The 20,607-nt window shown below is 36.5% G+C and overlaps 1 protein-coding gene across 1 annotated transcript in view; it reads right to left on the minus strand.

The window, feature by feature from the left end:
- The window catches only part of shot (dystonin-like protein short stop), a 1,739,701-nt gene that overhangs the window by 129,098 nt on the left and 1,589,996 nt on the right, over positions 1-20,607 (minus strand). Inside the window, exon 83 of the mRNA XM_090380932.1 lies at positions 9,962-10,079. Coding sequence (XP_090237058.1) covers positions 9,962-10,079 — 118 coding nt within the window. The remainder of the gene's footprint in view (positions 1-9,961; positions 10,080-20,607) is intronic.

The following is a 20,607-nucleotide window of genomic DNA, read 5'->3' on the forward strand; positions in this document are numbered from 1 at the left end:
GATCCTGCAAATCATTCTTTGTATTCCAAAAGCCTCTACAATTCCACTGAAGGATTCTTTCCATTATATGGTTTTATGGGTTGTTTTTGGTTCTGACTACTTTTCAGTTGTAATTTGCTTGTATCGATCTATTTTTGTTTTATCTTTCTAAGCAAAGCAGGGGCAGGTCACATCCATCTCATCGGTTGCATGTAATTCTAGGATTCCATCATCTGAATCATGATGTTTATCGATGTCCGTTCCAGTGGAGAGTGATGCTTGCAGTTTCATGGTTTCTGTGGCTTTTGGTTTTATTGTTGATAGAATATCAGTTGGTATGGCAATTGGAGTATTACTGGCTTGTTCACTAGTTTGTTGTGTAGGATGCTGTTTTAAAATAGAGAGCAACGAACGTGCCTTATTCGCAATATATATATATTTAGAGAAACTGATACTTCAGTCTGGATCCCAGCAGACGGGAAATGTTGAGCTTTTGTGGCATACGTGCATTTTGTCTCTGTTTTGATTATCTGCCTTCTTGCCTCTGAGTATGTCACTTTGTTTTCTATTTTATATTTCTGGACTTTTTTCCCTTTCTCATAATTCACATGTTTTTGAGAAAGCCAGATGGTTACCCTTACAGTTTGGGCAATGCGGAGTGGTAATAGTGCAGCCAGATTGGTTATGTTCCTTTGAACTACAGTTGGGACATATTGCCTCACCTCGACATGCAGTTTGTGGGTGTCCGTATTTTTGGCATTTGTAGCATCTGATGGGATTCGGAATATACAGTCAGATACGGCAATGCAGTGCGAAAAGTAAGAATTATACTCCTTGTTGGAACCAGAGTACCATCTTTTCGGGTCTTGATTCTCCTTTCTTGGATGACTTTTTGATCGTGTAATTCTTGGACAATTTCCTCCTCTGATACAAGTAATAAGTCCCATTCTGTTATTACTCCCTTAGAGGAGTTTAAGGTGGCATGAGGAGTAACTTTTATTGGCTGTCCTCCAAAGGTTGTGAGCATTAATAGCTTCACAGAATGTTGAGTAGTCGCTATCAGAAGATTGCCCGACTGGAGTCGCCTTACCGATTTAGGTGAACCAGCAGCAGACTCAATGCATTTCTGCACTAGGAAGGGTGATAATTTGCTCAGAGGCTGATCTGATAGTGAATGTAAGATGAGGAAAGCTGGTATCTCCTCTTGAGGGTTTGTTTTCAACCGCTTCGGTTGAGAGAAGTCATCAAAAGTGCACTATACCCCCGGCAGCTTATGCGCCCCTAAACCCCCATAACACACACAAAGTAGTCGTCATCGGTGTCATTTGTCACTAGTTTTGAGCTTGATGGCTCTAAAGGTGGATACATTTTGTTATCCATCTTTGCTCCTTTCAGTCCTGGGAGAGGAGGATTTCTTCTCCCAGGTTAGCACCCCTGCCACGGGGAGGCAGGAGTAGTGCCGCTAGAGTGACCAAGTGGTATAAAAAGTTAGTGTTAGTCTAAATGAAAAAGATAGAAAGGCGGCTTTCCTTCCTTAAACTTGCTTACAATTCATAAGACTAAGTTTTTTATTGATTAGCAAAGACGTAAAAAAATTTCAAACTGAAGAACTGTGGCTTTGAGTAAACGGTCTACGAATCACTTGGAAATCGCTTGATCACTATAATGCTTGGTACCTGGGGCCCACAGAATGAATCAAAATGGTCAGAAGACCATGTTGATTCAGGAGCTATATAGCTGTGGTGGTGGGGTGAGAGGTTATTACCAAGCATATAGGTTTGTTCAATCCAGAGACAGTCTTCAGGCAGCCATGTTCATAATTCTGACTTGGTAATTACTGTAATAACTGCTCTATGTTTTTTCGCATGGAGTTTGTGCCAAGGTACTAAGACCACGGGGGGAAATATACATCATATTGTACTCTACTATCACATTAATGACCACATTATTGACAGGTATAGCTGTAAAAATGTAAATCAGCAACTGGGGAACTATGAAGATCATTGTAGTAATCAATTCCAATGCTGGCTCTAAACTCTGGGGTGGACAGAGCTCCACTGACAGAGAAGTTTAATCCTGAGGAGTTCTTGGGGGGTCATCAATGATGTGAATCAGTTTCCTACCTTCATGCCTTCATGTCCATCCTTGGTGATTGATAAGGCAGTTCATGAGGGATGGTCAACAAGCAACCACAGAGCTTTTTTTTTATTTCTCAGAAATGTAAGAACCGAAAATGATTTGAAAGAGAGATTTCCCTTTAAAAATGTAAAATGTGAGAAATTTAACATTAATAGTATTAATGAACTCCAGAAATGGAACTCATATAGCTAATGAGAGGGCTCAGTGTCTTCAAAATGTATTGATAATGGCTTGTGAAAAATGGTCACAATGGTTATAATTTTTTTTTTCTACAGGAAAAAAACATAAATAAAATAAATGGTGTACATAGACAATATAAAAAAAGTAGAAGAGATGGATTATCTTTATCTTCATGAAGAATTAAAGTTGAAATACATGGAGAAAAGAAAGTAAAAGTATAGCAGACTACTGAATTGTTCCAAACATAATTCCTGGGAACAATCTGTTAACAATGGGAATCCATGGACCTTTGTCTATATTCTTATAACTAAAAAGATCCATAGGCCTACAGCTGATAACTGAAAAAGTGTAATTTACAAATGTAATCGACTGGTTGTGGACTGACTTGATTAACTACACTCAATCAGTACAGAATACTCTAACTGAGCTGTTCCGTAGGAATCTGTTCCTTAGCAATTAAAATGAGAAGGCTGAATATACAATAGTTTGCGAATGTAAAAATGTATAGTTTGTGAAAATTCTAATTATGGCTCTCATGACAATGAGGAACCTCTCACTCCAGTTGAATTAGCAGAGGCTTTGGACTTGACTTGTAGTGGTAGGGCTAGGAGTACCGACTTTCTGGAGGCAAATGTTATTAAATGCTTCCATGGTATATTTCCAGATTAGTTGCTGGACCTCTACAACTCTTGCTTGAGAAAAGGAGCATTTCTTCTCATATGGAAAAAACCTGTTCTCAAGATGATCTGGAAGAATCCAGTTCATAGTGACCAATTTGCCTACTTTAGGTAAGATTTCTTTTGAAAGGTTTCTTTTAAAATGTTTAATGCACTATACCACAGAAAAGGACTATATTCCTTAAAGAAAATGAAGTTTCAAAAATAGATATTCAGTAGATGATGCCATCTGTTGTATTATGAAATATGTCAATGAATATTCTGGTTAATATGTCCTGAGTTTGTCTGCCAAGTTTGAGTAGCTTTCAGTGCCCTGTGGTAGGACAATATATCCTATGTAATGCTTGTATGGCTTTTTCCCAGAAACTTATATCTTGTTTTCAAGGGTTATGTCTGGGGCAGGAGTGTGAGGGTTTTGCTGTGCAGATGTACTGTGTTGAGAGAGGTTGCCCTTATGGGTCAATCCTGGAACCTGCCATGTGGAGTATTATCCTTGATAAATATTTAGAGCATTACATGGGTGGTGTTGATTTGGTGGCCTACGCAGATGATCTTATAATTTTGATATACAGAGATTCCAGAAAACAACTGGAAAACAGCTGAGACAACATTAAGACAGCTCATGAATAGAAGTCAGCTTACTGTTTTAAACTCAAAATCAGTAGCAATGCTACCTGAAAGGTAGTCTCAATATGATTAGGCCACCTGTTATCTGTCATGGAAATATTTCCCTGCAGTACTTAACTCAGTTGAAGTACTTTGGGTTGTATATTGAGGAGGGACTGTTTCTTACTGGGTGGGTCAAGTACCTGAAAGATATGATCAAGACTATGATTTTGTGGTTATTTTACATACACAATAAGTACGTATGCTAAGCTCCAGAAAGTCATAAGAACTGATTGGGGGATTAAAGAGCAAGCCCTAAATCTCCTGTGTGAGTGTGTCTTTATACTGATCATGAACACCTCTAGAGCTATGTGGACTAGAATGTTGAGTACTTCAATCACAAAACATCTGATAAATTCTCAGAGCGTTGCACTTCTCGGCGTAACCCGTGTGTGTGCTGAACCATGTGTATTGATGAATTGGTTGTGATGTCAGAAAAGATGCCAGTAGACCTTTTAGGCCTACTGGCATCTTTCTAGTACATCATACATCCCACCAGTTTGTACTGGTGGGATGTATAATGTAAGGAGGACACAAATAAAAAATCAGAGGAATAACAGATCAGAAAATCTCATGAAGCCTACCTTCACAAAATATGTTGTAGATCACTAGAATAAATTTTCTCTTAAGGAGTCAAGGAAACGTTTACAAAGGTGGAACTGCAGCGACTTTCTAAAGAAGGGACTAATACGAGTGAGTGGGGAAGTTCATTTTTTCCTTGTTTTTGGCATATGCAGAAAAAGTCTGCTTTGCAACATTTAGTCATTCAAATACTAATACAGTAAGCACTGTGAATCTGAAATACATTATCTTCTGGTGGCAGTAAAATAAAAAAAAAAGAAAAAAAAAGAATATGGAAAACTGTATTTTTTAGTGGGTGATTTTCCTACTTTTAATTACTTATAAGGCAGCTGTGCATGAATGCTTCTCATTGTTACAGACCTATTATGGTCCATAACTTTATAAGTATCACAAAAATAAAATATTTTTACTCTGGCATTTTAAGAAGTTAAAAAAAAATCAAACTATTTTCATAAAACAAATGGCAGTGTATTGTTTATAGTACAACCATTTGGAAGAATATAATAGAACCATGTATGAATATTTCTCATTGTAGATTTAAAGTAGGCACAAATTATGTCATTCCAAAAACAAAATAAAATGTTCACTCAAGGCTGCAGAATCAGAAATATAATGTCAGTACTATTTTGACCTCCACCAGTTCATTGTTCTCTCACTATCCCCCCCCCACTACCCCAACCTGGGTGGTCCCCCCTTTGCTTGGTGAGTAACCCCACTGCCACCTTTCAACTCCTACCCCCAGGGCAGGATGAGCATCATATAGTGAGGGTCCTCTTCTGTCTGTCTTAACTCTACCACTTTAACCACCCCCCCATTCCTGCCTTTACACTACTTTCACCTTTTTTTTTTTTTTTTTTTTTATACTAGGTTCTCCCAGTCTGTAAGCCTTGGCTACTGTACAGTTTGCCCACCAGTGCTTCATACTCCCTACTGCCTGGCTGGCCTCCTCATGGTGATGGATGGTAAACTAGAGGTTTTTGTGTGAAAACCTACATAAATCTGGCCTTTACAGTTTTGTATTCATCACATTGCCTGACGTGGAGTTCGGAGAACCCCAGGAGCCGCATTACTAATAAAACTATACACTATGTTGTAAACAGGATATCACCTGAAAAAACTAAATCCATACTTCTGAAGGGAAACCTAAGGAGAGCCCCCCCTCAAATTAAAATTAATGGAAAAACTAAAAATGGTAGCAGAACACAAGAGGTTGTTTTTGACTGGGGATAAAATTAACTTTTTATCACCATATTAGGCATACTTGGCAAAAAAAAAGTGAGGAAGTATGCAGGCATGATTGCAAGGATCAGTCAGGTTGAATGGGGGCTCAAAAGTAGAACGCCAGCAATCATATACCAAGTAGTGTTTTTGCCTGTCATCACCTATGGAGCCAATGTGTAGTTTACACGCATGACTATAGTCAGAAACAGAAACAAAAACAAATTAGAGATAATTCAGAAGACAATATTTCTCACTATCACCAGGGCATGTAGCTCTGTGAGCATACTGGCACTCTCCCACTTTACCTGGAAGTCGCCAAAAGAGACTTATATTTCAGACTCAGGAAAGGCATACCCACAGAGTTTTTGGGGATAGCCCTTGACAGCCAATAATATCAAGACTGAAAGAAAGAAAACAGCCACAAAGCTCCACGAGCAGTGGCAATCAAACTGGAAGCAAGAAACCAGAGGTGCCGTTACCAAAAGGTTTCTACCACAGGTGGCAATGGTTAGTCCAAAGCCACCAAATGGTATGCCCCTGGACTTTTTATAACCTTTATACTGACAGGTCATGGCTCCCTAAAGGCAAAACTAACTTACATCAGGTTGACTGATGACACAAATTGGACCTGTGGTGAGAGTGAAGACTGGGCACACATTCTTTATGATTGTCATTGTTATTATTTGGTTTTTATGAGCATTAGCAACTAAGGCCATATTGCTCTGGGGGATATGTGGTGGTCATTCCCTGACCTTTTTGCATCCTCCATATTTGGTGGTCATGGGCTTGAACCCCGGTCTAATCAAGAAGCGTGTGCTACGCACTGCTGCCCACCTGGCCATTCTTTATGAATGTACAATCTATGAAATCCAAAGAACACAGTTAATAACTGAAATTAGCCCACTTCCAAAGGAACAGAACACCAATTTATTCTAAATGAGAATATATATAAAGTACTTACAAACTTTCCCCAACAAGTATTGGAAATTAGATGAAGCATGCAGAGACAGGCCCTAGAGCCTCTCCCACAGTCAAGCAACAATCAATAGTCAAAGTGCCTATGTCTCCCACCATGCCCAGATGATGATGTTATAATCTGACAAGATAGCTATAACCAGCATCCTGAAAGATACCTAACAAGCCAAGAATGGATTGATGACTGGGCCTTCCCCCCACCAGGATTATCCTGCCGTGAGTAGGGACCTGGATAGTCCCACACTAAGTAAATATAAAGAAGAGGGAGCTGAACAAGGCAGCCGGGAAGATGGATTTTCTACATTGCAAGAGGATGCAATGCAGAATGAAAGAAGGATGAAAGAAAGAAATGAATGAATGAATGAATGAATGAATGTAAAAGAATTGTGTGAATGTGCTGGGCTCTGAATGAATGTGATAAGGTGAAATAGAAATTGTTGTGAAAGGGAAAAAATGTGAAGTTATGGTGTAAGAGAGTGACCCAGCAAAAGAGAGTGAATGAGAGTTCTGGTAAATGGGAGTGAATGAAGGTATGAATGTAAATGAAAGTATGAAAACACACCTGTTAAATATATAGTTTTAGTGTATACATACTAAGACAAATGAACTTAGTTACTAACAACACTAACACACCCATAGCATACCTGCATGCTAGGGAGGTATGCGAGTCTTGCTATTTCCGTATTATTATTCAGCTGGAGACTGCACTCAGCTGAATAATAATAATAGTAAATTGAGGGGCCTGGGGATGCAGTGCTGAGAGAATGGAACTGAATAAGAGAAACAAAAGCATGGATGTAAGCAAGAAAGAATACAAATTTTAATTCTTGCTTAGTTTATAAATACTAATCCTTATTTTATAAATTAAATTATTTTATTTAAGTTAATCTTTAAGTATTTTATCTTAAATTACACTACACACTATTGCATTCTCCCCCCTGAAAGAAGATGGATGCATGAAAAAAAAAAAAAAAACCCAAACAAACATATAACTTAACAGAAAATAAAATTATTATAAATAAAAAGTGTAAGAAAAAAATATAAAAACAGAATGAATGCAGAGTGTGAATGAGAGTATGAGTCTAACAAATTGTTTCTTGCCTCTCAGAATAAGTAACAATAGTCTTCTCTATTAGTGAAGCGTTACTTATTCGAGGTAGTGCAATATCATGCCAACTCATCGTGAAGGCAGAGCACAATATGAGAAAGAGCAAATGATGCCTACAACTACTTTGTAGTTTCTTAAGAGTTGACTATGGTGTATCTACACCGATATTATATAGATATTAAACTCTTAATGTATTATGCCTTGTGCATTTAGTTATTTTAAATATTGTCATATACACCTTTTGGCATCTCTCATATTGTGTGATTATCTTCACAACTGGGTCGTCATGTCTGCAATACCAGCATACCTGCCCACCCACTGATGGGTACCTACCCACTCACCGAAGAAGGGCCAAATAGCTCTGAAACAGCACCAGGGGAGCCTGGTGATGTCCGGAGTTTCCAAGAATAGGTAACAACAGCCTTCTCCACTGGGGAAGCGTTGCCTATTCGAGGAGTTTATGAGTTATTGAGTGGTGTGAGTTGAAGGAGTTATTGTCCCTTTCATTCTTCTACACCGTTTCTTTTCCTCTTCCACTCCTACTATTACTTTCCCTCTACTTTTTTGCTTTTCTAAGTCTAATAGGGACAAGTGGATATTCGAGTAGATATTCACATACATACATACATAAATAGCCTTGAAACATGTCTGGGTGGTGGTACTCACTGAGAATAAGTAACAATAGTCTTCTCTATTAGTGAAGCGTTACTTATTCGAGGTAGTGCAATATCATGGCAACTCGTCGTGAAGGCAGAGCACAATATGAGAAAGAGCAAATGATGCCTACAACAACTGCTTTGTAGTTTCTTAAGAGTTGACTATGGTGTATCTACACACTGACATTATATTTTATATTATGCATTATATTTTATTTTTATTATTTTAAATTAAAAGAGGAAACCTCATACCTTTTTAGTAGGACTGTAAATCTCTTGACACGTGGATGAATGTATTATCACATGAACATTAAATAAATCAAATTAAAAATAGCTACTAATTAAAATCATCATGCATTTAATTCTCATATCATACCAAGTGCACAGAAAGGAGTCACGGACAGTCAGCAGCCACCAACCCCCACAAAAACCAACCAATATCACATGCTACCAAGAGAATTGAAAAACAATTGTCACAAACTGTTTATAACTTCTTTTAAATGACCCGCTTATTCAGATTTTCCGTGTTCACAAGAAGTACAAAACCATATGCGAATGATATCCCCCCCGTAATATTATAAGGTCTGCGTATATTAATAGAGTTGGCATTTAATTTCATTTCTAATGTTTTATCAATTAATAATTTAAAATATTCCTGCTGTGTATTAAGGACTTTCAATTCATTAAAAAGGAACACGTGCACATCATTGATCACACGAAACACAAGTTCTGAGGCACCTGTCCTACCTGCCCTAACCGATGCCGCATGTTGCTGTATCCTTATTGAAAATAAATTTTGGGTCGAGCCAATATAAGCGGAATTGCACCCACTACATATATTTTGCATTTTATTTTATTTTAAACAATACCATGTTTGAGTGCACATTAAATATATATACTGTATGTGGATATGTCATTCTCAGAGTATCACATTTCATTTTAGTCTCTGCTATCTCAAAAATACAACTATCAACTGTAAAAAAATAATATAAGCAGCTGCAAGACGGTTTTTTTTTCACATAAAATTCTACACTTTTTATATGCATACACATAAATATTTATGAATGAAAATTTTCTAGTCAAATTCAGAGAGTTGAATTATGCTGTAATGTTGCTGATTTTAAAAATGTGATTAAACACCAATTTAATTTGAGCAATTTTTGTAATTTTTAGTAGTTAATTTTAAATAAATAATATTCAAATTCACCAATCAGTTGTTAGGTTCTATACTAACAGCACCTAATTATCCACAAATTAAGCAACAATACTCTTTCAAAATGGCCACCTAGGGAATGGTATTCATATGCATAATAAACAGCATAATTCTCCTTAGAAAGCAGTGCTGTTTATTTGAAGAGCAAGAGAAGCAAATTGTGGTGACTTATTTCACACAATGAGATAATGCATTTTGCATCATTTTATATTTTAAAATCAGTCTTAGCCATGTGCACAACTGATGCTTTTACCATCACATGTATAGCAATTTAAATATTTTATGTTTTTATTTGTAGTAAAACTTTCCTGCTAAATATACTGTCATTCTGAATTTAAGGGGATCCTGAAAAATTTTGATTAAAATATTGTATACATCTTGAAGGAGTTCCAGAAATTCTAAATTGAGATTTATGCATACATACTGTATAATTACAGAAATATTAAGTGCAATTAGAATAAGAATGTGATTAGATATACAAGAAATGTGATCAATCATCTTTTTCTTAAATTTGGCCTGTGGACAAACTTGAAAAATACTTAAGGAATTCAATTAATATACTTACTTGACTTAAGAATGCCATCTATAAATTCTTCCCTTGTTATTCTTCCATCATTATCCTTATCAATTTTTCTAAATAAATCCATGACTCTGGATTTCTTGTTGTTCAGCCAAGCCAAAAACTGCAAAACAGTAAAGTCAATGAGAAATTGAACAGAGGACACAATAACACATAAATATGGTATAAAACTGGTAGAAGAATGGCAACTATTAATTTGTGAACAGGAATTCTAAACTCACATTTGTGTATTTAGTAGCTGTGCATATTATTCATTGTATAATAACAGATATACAGCCAGCTTGAGAATTTTATTGACTTTGCTGGAAAAGTGGTCTTCATAAATATTGTTATAGAACCAGTAAGGAAATGACAATTACAGATTTGAGAATGAGGATTCTAAACCCAAATCTATATCTCCAAAAACTGTGATTATTCACAATGTAATAATAACAGATATATAATGCTTGTGAATCTCATTAGCAACTTTTTTTTATATCTTTTTTTAGTAATACAAATATGGAGTATAAATCTGTATTAGTATTAAGAACTGAACTGGTTATTGAATGGTGCACTATAGTCACAAAGCACCATTTCTCATGGTGGTAAGAACTACAGAGGTTTGGGTGATGTGCAACAATTTATACAAAATGTGTAAACAGAAGAGGTGATGCAGGGCCATATTAACACTAGGGCCAAATCGGCCATGGCCAGCAGCCACACTCAAAGAGGGGCCTCTTTTCAGTGTAACTATTTTCTAAAGTAGTGAAAAAATTTTTTTAATAATAATAATAATAAATCAAAAAAACGTATAAAATAAAAGCATTCTTAAGCTTAACTTATTAAGTGTTTAAAATTTTATTCTTATACCTTTTTATTGTACAATAAATAAGTTAATAGTTTCTGTTAAAATCGTTTTTATTATTACTTTATTTTTCAAGTAAAAAAACATAAAACATTTTTGACCTCTTGTTTACATTTTTATCAAGGAATTATTATTCACAATATAAAATTTAAAACCTATGTAGTATTTGTATTTATATGTGTGTGTTATTATATATATATATTAAGGGCCTCAAATTTAAATATGACCGGGGCCTATTTCATCCTTAATATGGCCCTACAGGAAAACACTATAAATCTGTGTAACCTGACTAGTGCTAAAATCACTTTGCCACAATGGGGAACAGAAGAGCTCTAATGGACTTCTGAAGAGGTACAATCATCAATGTGCATTTAACAAGAGCTACAGCAGAGAGGAAGACTGGGCTTGTCAAGTGTAATGACTAGTGTCATTCATGTTTTTAAAGAATGAAAAAATTGGTTTCCCCACATTTTTCTACAACGTTTGTTACAATGTAAAATTTAAATGCCACACAGTTTTATTTAATCGCCCATGCAGTAAAGTGGCAGTGAGATCATGAATGAATTAGCAATAAAAAATTGCCTTTAACCATAAAGTAAAAAATGAAAAGAATTACTAGTTTCTTTTTACTTTCCACAGTTAAGAAATTAAAAACAAGTGAGAAAATGAGTGAAGGATTAACTTCAAAGACTGTGTCAAAGAATTTTGTTCCTGATAGTATCCGCATCCAACAGGAAGGGATGATTGACATAAATGACTGGCCAAGTTGCTAGACTATTTATTAAAAAACTGACTTCTGTGCAAAGTATAACTGGCTAAATTATCAAAATAAGAGACTTGTATGTGCATTATGTAAATGAGTTGTAACTTTTGGAGTGGAAAAGAAGATGGGCAGGAAGATTTCTAAAGAATTGGAAAAGAATGAAGTTACCCATTTTGGTGAAAATAGACAGCAAGAGCTACTGTCTTTAAGAAAGAAAATTTTCAGTCATAAAGGAACAGCGGGACATAAAGCTGCTATAGAACTGTTTTCAGTAGCTGAGAAAGTGCCCCTGGAAATTCTATATTTAAAAACTATAGCCCATGAAAAATTAATAACAGCAAAAATTTTTCACACCAAATATAAGGTGGCAAAAGAAAATCAGCATTTTGATCATTTTGAATCAGAGATTGACCTACAAGAATTAAATGGGATTGATAAGGATCATATTCTTCATTCAACTAATGCTTGCATTAACATCTTGAATCACATTAGTGATGAAATGAGAAAAAACTTGGTTAATAAAATCATTACGTTGAACAGTAAAATTTCATTATTAATTGACGAATTGACCGTGTTAAGTAAGAAATCCACTTTAATCGTGTACGTTCAAACTTGTATATTGGACAGTGGAATGAACTCTGCAGTAAATTTGTTTTTGGACTTGATCAGACTCAATTTTTACTTCAAAAGGATATTTAATTCTCTGCTTGATTGTCTTCAGCCATACAGTATGATGGAAAAACTATTTAAAAACTCATTTAGTTTGTGTCACATGTAATGGTGCAGCTGTTATGATGGGTAGTAAAAGTGGGATTACCAAACTAACGAAAGAAAAATTTCCCTTCATTAATTGTGTGACACTGGCTAATCATCAATCAGAATTATCACTTGGTGATATTGTGAAATCCATTGCAGGTATTGATAAATTTAAAGCATTTATTGACAAACTTTGTGTCAAAAAGAATGTATTGCCAAAAAATGTCAGAGAATCGAAGATGTGTGCAAACTTTCTTGAACTATTAAAAATTGGAAGAAATTTAAGCACATGATGGGTAGCATTGAGTTTCTGGTCTGTTTTGCTGTTTGGAATAACAATGGGGCATTATAGTTAGGGAAGGATGTTACGTTAATTATAGTAATAATCTCTTTAGGCATTAGTTAATCAATTTCAAGAAGCAAAGAATGATTCAAATCGGGAACCAAAAAGAAAGTGGATGCATGTATGAAGGATCAAAGAAAAAAATTACACCCACAAACTTTATATTAGACTTAGGTTTAATGTGAACTGCTCTTCAAGAATTATCACACTTCAGTTTGGACCTGTAGGAACATGATACAGATCTGTACAGGGTGAATAAAAAATAGAAGATGTATTGGTATTGATGTTTTAGGGCACAAGGGCAACTGAGGCCAAAATGTGCCTATTCTTATGTTACAATTTTATGTAATAAATCAGTCCAATTTGGCATTAGAGGAAATCATATATTCATATGGAAATAGTACTTTTATGGAAATTGTATGTACAATCTAGGAGTATATATTTGTCATAAGTGGTGATCAATAATGCACGGTGGGTTCATCCATCCATTTCAAGATACATATGGGTTGAGTGTGTATGTCCTATGTGTAATCTTGCTACAACCTCTTCATGAAGCTAGAATTCCATAATGCTGGTTCCTGTTTGATTTGGAGCACTTTGTTTATTTGTGAATTCCAGGTTTCAGACCACTGAAATGTAGAGATTTTTTTTTATGTTCTTCAAATAATCTATATATGATACTTGGTAATTTGCTGGGTGTTGTACTGTTTGGCTGTCTTATCTGCTCTCTCATTACCTGTGATACCAGAATGCCCTGGGCTCCAGCAAAACTTCACGGAATGATTTTTATTTCATTGATGGTTTAAACAGGTAAGATTTTTTTTTTATGATGGGATGCAATGTTGAAAATTTGTTGTCCAATGCAGACACTGAACTCATGGAATCGGTGTATATTACACTGCTAGCATGTGGAAACTTTTAATATTCTCTAAGAATAATTTTATTGCATATAATTCTGCAGTATAACTGTTACATTCAACCAGTAGTGATGTGGAAACTGTAAAAGAAGAAAAGACAGCCATGGCACCAATGACAAAGTCTGTTTTCGAACCATCTGAATATATATATATACATATATATATATATATATATATATATATATATATATATTACGCAGCTTTGAGTAATGTTGAGGGCATAGCCTTTATGTAGTTGTTTAATATTTTCTTTTTCCAGGGATTTCCTTCCCCATTTCTGGAAATAAGTATCACAGAGAGAGAGATTTACAGACCAGGGTAGTTCAGGTATATTGGTCTCTTGAAGTATATTGTCATATTAAAAGTTCCAGGTGGGCAATAAATCTTTTAGTTGAATACCAGTGTGTCTATTTTCATCCGGTTTGCTTTTATAGGATGCTATCCATTCAGGGTTGAATAGCAACAGTCAAATAGGACTGGCTGGAAGATTTTGAATTTTGGTTGCATAATTGAGGAGCAGCATGTTCCTTCTAAGGTGAAGTGGAGGTTCATGTGCCTCCACAAAAAGACTTTGAACAGGGGATGTTCTAAATGCTCCTAGAGTAGTGCAAAGGGCACTATGTTGGATGGTATTAAGTCAAATCATCATACTTTTCCTAGCCAAGTCATCAACAACAGCACCATAATTTAGATGAGACCTGATAAGAGGGCATGATACAGATGTAGGAGATTGTACCTATTGGTGCCCCATCTCATGGCAGAAATGGACCTGAGCAAGTTAAGTTTCGTCAAGCAGACAATTCAGAGATATACTATGTGTGGAACAAAGTTGAATATGGTTTCCATGATTAGATATAGAAAACAAAGATTATTGGTGAGAGGGATCAGGTGGTTCTTTAGCCTAAGTTCCAGTTCTGGATGCAGTGTGTTTTTTGCAGAAATGAATTGCAACTGTTTTTTGTTCTGATATGCGATATACATATTTATTACTTATTTATGGAAAGTTCTAGCTGTCTCTCAATGGTATGAATATTTTGTGAACTGCAAGATATAGTAAGATCATCATACATATATGGTTCTACAGAACTGGGAATGTTATGGGTTATGGTGTTCAGCCTAAATGAAAAACGAGTAGCACTAAATGTTGATCCTTGTGAGACATCTTCTTCCTGAGTATAGATACGAGAAAGCACTGTTTGGTAATGTATTGATAGGTTCTTTAGTGAAGGAAATTTTGTAACTGTCCTTGCACTCCTAGGGAATAAAGTTCTAGCAATATGCCATACCTCTAGGTAGTGTCAAAAGCCTTTTCAATAATCAAACTTACCATTAAAAAGTGTTCATTTTTCACTTAAACATTATGGATGTTAGTTTCTGCTTTCATGAGATCCAAAGCGGTTCTATTTTGTCGGAATGCAAACTGATTGTTGTCCATCAGCATTTTAGTTTTAAGAACCCAGGTAAGTCGTCTGTGTATCATCTTTTCTAGAATTTTACCTAGGCAACTGGTGAGGGAGTAATTTTGTGGGAGTGATTGTTTCTTTTCTGGTTTGAGAAAGGCTAAAATAATAGAGTGGTGCTAGGAAGAGGGATATTTACCCTCAAGGAAGTTCTGATTAAAGAATATTAAAATAAATTCAAAGCTGTATTGTTTAGACAATTTCAGCATTACATAAAGGATTCCATTGGGTGATCTATTTAATGCTGTTTGGAGTTCAAATAGATGAAAAGGTTGATTGCAGGCAAGAGACTCTGTAGTTTGGAAATTTATCTCGTATCTTTCTGTTAGGGTTTTGATTTATAGAAAAGAAGCATCAAAAGCTGAAGTGGCAGGTATTTCAGAGAAAGTCTCTGCAAATGCATTAGCTATTTCTTGTGGAGAAGATATTTTCTGTCTATTCTTGATTAAGATTGAAGCAGAACCTGGTAGATATTTACCATTTAGTTGTTGAATGTTTCTCCAGATAATTTGACTGCTAGTATCCTTTGTGATAGTGAAGAACTTTATCTATGGGTCTTTTTTTCTAATTTGTCATGCTTTTGCCTCATGCTGTTGTTGATATGGGGGTTTGATGGTGCATAAGCTACTTTGGCTTATGCACCATATTGGTGGTTGAAAACTTAAGAAACAGGCTCAAAAATGTATTTTTTTCTTTTTTTTTTGCTATGGTACAAGTGTTGTTCCATTAGTGTTTAAAGTTTTTGTGTTTGAATGCAGAAGACTGTGGTATTGCTTCAGAAGTTGCTGCCAATATTTGATAATGGGAGTGGAAAGTACATGTATTTGATAATGTGCTCAGTGACATTATAAATAAAACATAGTCTTATCAATTGGCTACCAAAGGAGATGGAAGCTGAATCTGCATTAGAGAATTTTCATATTATCTGATGATCAGGACACAGCATCTGCAGTGTTTGAATTCTGCATATAATTGGGAAATGATCACTATTGTGGAGATCATTTAAAACTGTCCAATCTATAGTGGAAAACAATTGGGCCGAAGGAACAGATAAATCAATTGCTGACATAGATCCCATGGGAAGGTGAATGTAAGTGTTATGGCCAATGTTCAGTAATATTAGGTTCAGATGGTCTAGTAGCATTTCTAACAAGTGTCCTCTATTGTCTATGTGGGCAGATCCCCATAGTGAATGATGGGCTGATGAGATGGGATGATGAGTCACCAAGAAGACAAAAAAGGTGTGGTATTTGCTTTATAAGATCTGGTTCTTTCAATGTGTAGATATTGTTAGGTGGAAGGTACAATGAGACTAGATTTAGTGTTTGTACCACTGCTACACATACTGCAACTGCTTTTTAAGCGGGTCTGAAATGGAATGATTCTAGAAGGTATTTTACCATATACTAAAATTGTAATGCCTCTGTGAGCAAAGCTTGAAGAATTTCTATCTTTCCCATATGCTGTAAAATTTTTAATTGATAAGTTACTTGTTGAGTTAGTCTCATCAAGCAAAAGGCTACAGAATTATACTATGAGCTCAAATCACAGACATCATCAGTATTACTGTGTAAATTTCTGCAATTCCATTGTATAATGTGCTGCATTATTTGGTTTTGAAGATGGAAGGTCAGTCTGTCTGTTTCTTTTGAGCAGTTTGCTTTTGATGATCATATTTGGTGTTATCTTTTCTAGGGAAAAAGGAGCACTTGTAATCATGGAGACTGGATGTTCACCCATTGATTCTAATGGGTGAACATCCAGTCTCCATGTCATCTTCTGCTTGTTATTTTGTTAGTTTGTTTGTTATTTGATTTTTAGGAGCATTAGCAACTAAGGCCATATTGCTCCGGGATATGCGGTGGTCATTCCCTGACCTTTCTGCATCCTCCGTATTTGGTGGTGACGGGCTCAAACCCCGGTCTAATCAAGAAGCGTGTGCTACGCACTGCTGCTCCTTCCCACCCGGCTACGGAGGTGCCCATCTTCTGCATGAAGATCAAATACTGTTTCATCTTGTGCATTTACGTCTTCGATGTCCATGCTGCTTGAATTTGGTTGTAGCAATTCAGTGGCATGTTGCCTTTGGGGTTTCCTTGGTACTTGATCACTTGGTGTAATTTTAAGTGGAACTGAGATTGGGGTATTGTTTATTTCATCAACTAAAGGGGAGAGTGGGTTCTAGAATACATGTGAACAGGCGAAGTTTTTACAGTAAATAGAGAAGTTTTTGCTTTTTTATTGACTTAAATTGGCATATTAATTTATATTTTAGAGTTGCATTATATTCCTAGTACAATACTTTAGTTTAAATTGAATTTAGATAGAGATTTTGTAGGTTATTACTTAGTATCGGTAAGGGTGTCAAATCCACGTGTGGACAGGTTTTGCAGCTACCGCGAACGCAAAGTTTATAATTATACTTAGCCGCTTTATTGACTTAAATTGTTAGATTAAATTATCTTCTATAAGTAGCTTATAGACCTAGTCAAGCTCTGTGGTTTATTTTGAATTTAGATAGCACGATTTGGAAAGTAAATAATACCTCTTGTCCGTAGATTAACCGTTCGTAACTTGCCGCCATTGTTATACGTGTGCTGGCGTAAGGTTTAACGGAAAACTGTTGTAATTGCATAAGGTTTACAGAAAACTAGATAGCGAGTATAGTAGTATCAATTAATCTTATTGGATTTCACTGTCAATTGTGCTTTTTTAACTAAATAAATATAGCGACCTAGTTATTACAAGTGTGACGTCGTGAATTGATACATGAGTTAACAGGGGATAATAAAGTCATATAACGTAATTTGGAGATAACATTCAATACTGAAATACATATATATAGTGTTATAACTGCATTGGGATATAGGTTTAGGGTTATATTTTGAAATGAAATTTTATTGAACTTGAATAGAAATCATGACTCAGACCAGAGCAGCAAAGCAAAAGGCTCAAACTAGTGGAAGTGCTGTGGCTCAGGGAAGAACTGAGGGGGACGGTTGTCCTCTGAATCACAGTCTATTGAAATGCACTGCTTGTTTGATGTTTGATGTTTGTGGAGCAATCAGGAACGGGACATGATATTGCCAAGGGGAATGTCTTTGTGTTTGTGCGTGCGCGTGTGTGTGCGCGCGCGCGATGTAAGGAGTGCGAGGAAATAAGGCGCCAACTCCACATTGTTATGGGCTTATATGAGAGCTTGAAGGACAGGGGTGGATGCCCTCAAAGGATTTAAACTGAGGGGCCCATCAAGCTCTCAGCTGCCACATCAATGACAGAGCTTGCACTTGAACTCACGCAACACAGCGGCAACCCACAAGGCAGAATGCACTGGTCCCAAAGTAACTAGTTGTTGTAGGTGACTCTATTGTCAGGGAAACGGGGAACATATTGTGCAAAAAAGGATAGATGTAACAAGACCAGGGTATGTCTGCCAGAGGCAAAGGTTGATGACGAAGAGTGGATATCACCTTTTAAGGGCACAAAAGGTGATATAGTTGTACACGTTGGCACTAATGACATTAAGAGTAGGAGACCGGCAGAATTACTTAACAAGTACAAGACAATGCTGAAAAAAAAAAACCGTGAGTAATGGTTGAATTTGAAAGTGTCTGCAATTCTGCCCAGACACGAGAGGAGGGAGTATATGATGAGAGCCTTGTCGATCAATTCGGCCCTGGAGAGATTGTGCAAGTCTCAAGTGGTAGAATTTTTTCAGCCTGGTCTGTGCTTGTTAACAGGAGAGACTGCTACTACAGGGATGGGATACACTTAAATAGAAAAGGTGCAAGAATATTTGCTGTTGCTATCGAGGCAAAGTTAGGTGGGTCGGAAAACTGCTACCTTGGGGGGATACATGGACTAATAGATTAACAGCAGCCGCTGGCAGAGGTAAAAGTGATTCTTGCACTACTTCTATTGAAATGCAATTGAGCAGCAGCCTGGAAAGCAAGGCAGTGAGAATTTCCAGGACTGCTGGGAGTCATAGTGGAACAAGTAAATACATGGGCTGTGTGTTAAGGTAACTAAGAGTAGAAACAGGTGTATGTATACTTGCATGAACACCAATGCTAGGAGTATAGTTAATAAATTCAATGAGCTTGAAGTGCTAGTCAAGACATCAAAGGCAGATATTGTTGGAATATCAGAGACATGGTGTCACACAGACATAACCGGTGCAGAACTGGAATTTGGGGAGTACAATGTGTACAGAAAGGATAGACAGGACAGGAAGGGAGCAGGGGTTATGCCGATAGTTAAGAAACACATAAAATCTAAGGAAGTGCATCCAATTGATGTTGGTGGACAATGCAATGTTGAGTCTGTTTGGTGTGACATAAGCACTGGGAAAGGAAAAATGAGAGTAGGTGTGTGTGATAGGCCTAATGAGTATAATGAGCAATTGTGCAGAGAAATAGAGTGGACCAATAAATTAGAGTGTCATATAATGGGGGACTTTAATTTCCCGGATATTGACTGGAATTTGTGGGCTGGATGCTCACACACTAGCAAGGCTTTTGTGGATTTATTGGATGATTGTTTTCTACAGCAGCATGTTCAGGAGGCAACTAGAGGGAGTAATACTCTTGATCTGATTATCAGTAATGATTCTTCATGCATCAACAATCTGCAGATAAAGAAACCACTGGGTGGCAGTGATCACAGTGTGCTGAAGTGAGATTTATTCAAAGAGGTAACTACCATCAAGGGTAAAGGGAAGGGTTTTTGCTTTAGTAAAGGTGAATATGGTGGCCTGAGACAGTATTTAAATTCTATACAGTGGAACCGACTGATGACGTTACCAACAGCAAAATGGGAAGCATTCAAAGAATTTATCGTGGAAGCTACTAGGCTTTTCACACCAACAAAGAAATATTGTTCAAGATTTAGGCATAAATGGATGTCAGATGAAATAAATAGACATGTGACAGAGAAGAAAAATGCATGGGATACATATAAATTAACATGTGACACAGAAGCCTAAGGTAGATATAAACTGGTCTGTAACCAAGTTACAAAGGAGATTAGGCAGGCAAAGGCAGATTACGAGAAATCTTTGGCAATAAAGACTTCTTTACTTATGTAAACTCTAGAAGGAAGGGGATGAATCAGATTGGTCCACTTGATATAGACGGTTCAACTGTTGATGATCCTGCTCAGGTAGCTAACAAACTAAATGAATATTTTGCATCAACATTCACACATGAGGAGTTATTCAGCGAGGGGAATGCCAGAGGTGTATTCAACTCTGGTAGTAAGCTAGATAACCTTGTAATAACTAAGAGTAAAGTGGAGGAGAAATTGTTGAAGATAAACAAAAGAAAGGCACCTGGGCTGGATGGAATCTATCCAGTTATAGTAAGGAGGCGGCAAAGGAAGTAAGCAAACCCTTAGCCCTAATTATGAGAGCTTCTCTGGACTCAGGGGAAGTACCCATGGACTGGAGATGTGCAAATGTGACCCCAATCCACAAAGGAGGATCAAAGGGAGCATTACTAGAGGCATTTGATGCAAGAAAGCAAGCTTATGCAGCATCAGCCAAAAAAAA

This window comes from Mastigoproctus giganteus, chromosome 9 (assembly GCF_048544385.1).
Source record: "Mastigoproctus giganteus isolate SK-2022 chromosome 9, ASM4854438v1, whole genome shotgun sequence".
Lineage (NCBI taxonomy): Eukaryota > Metazoa > Arthropoda > Arachnida > Uropygi > Thelyphonidae > Mastigoproctus > Mastigoproctus giganteus.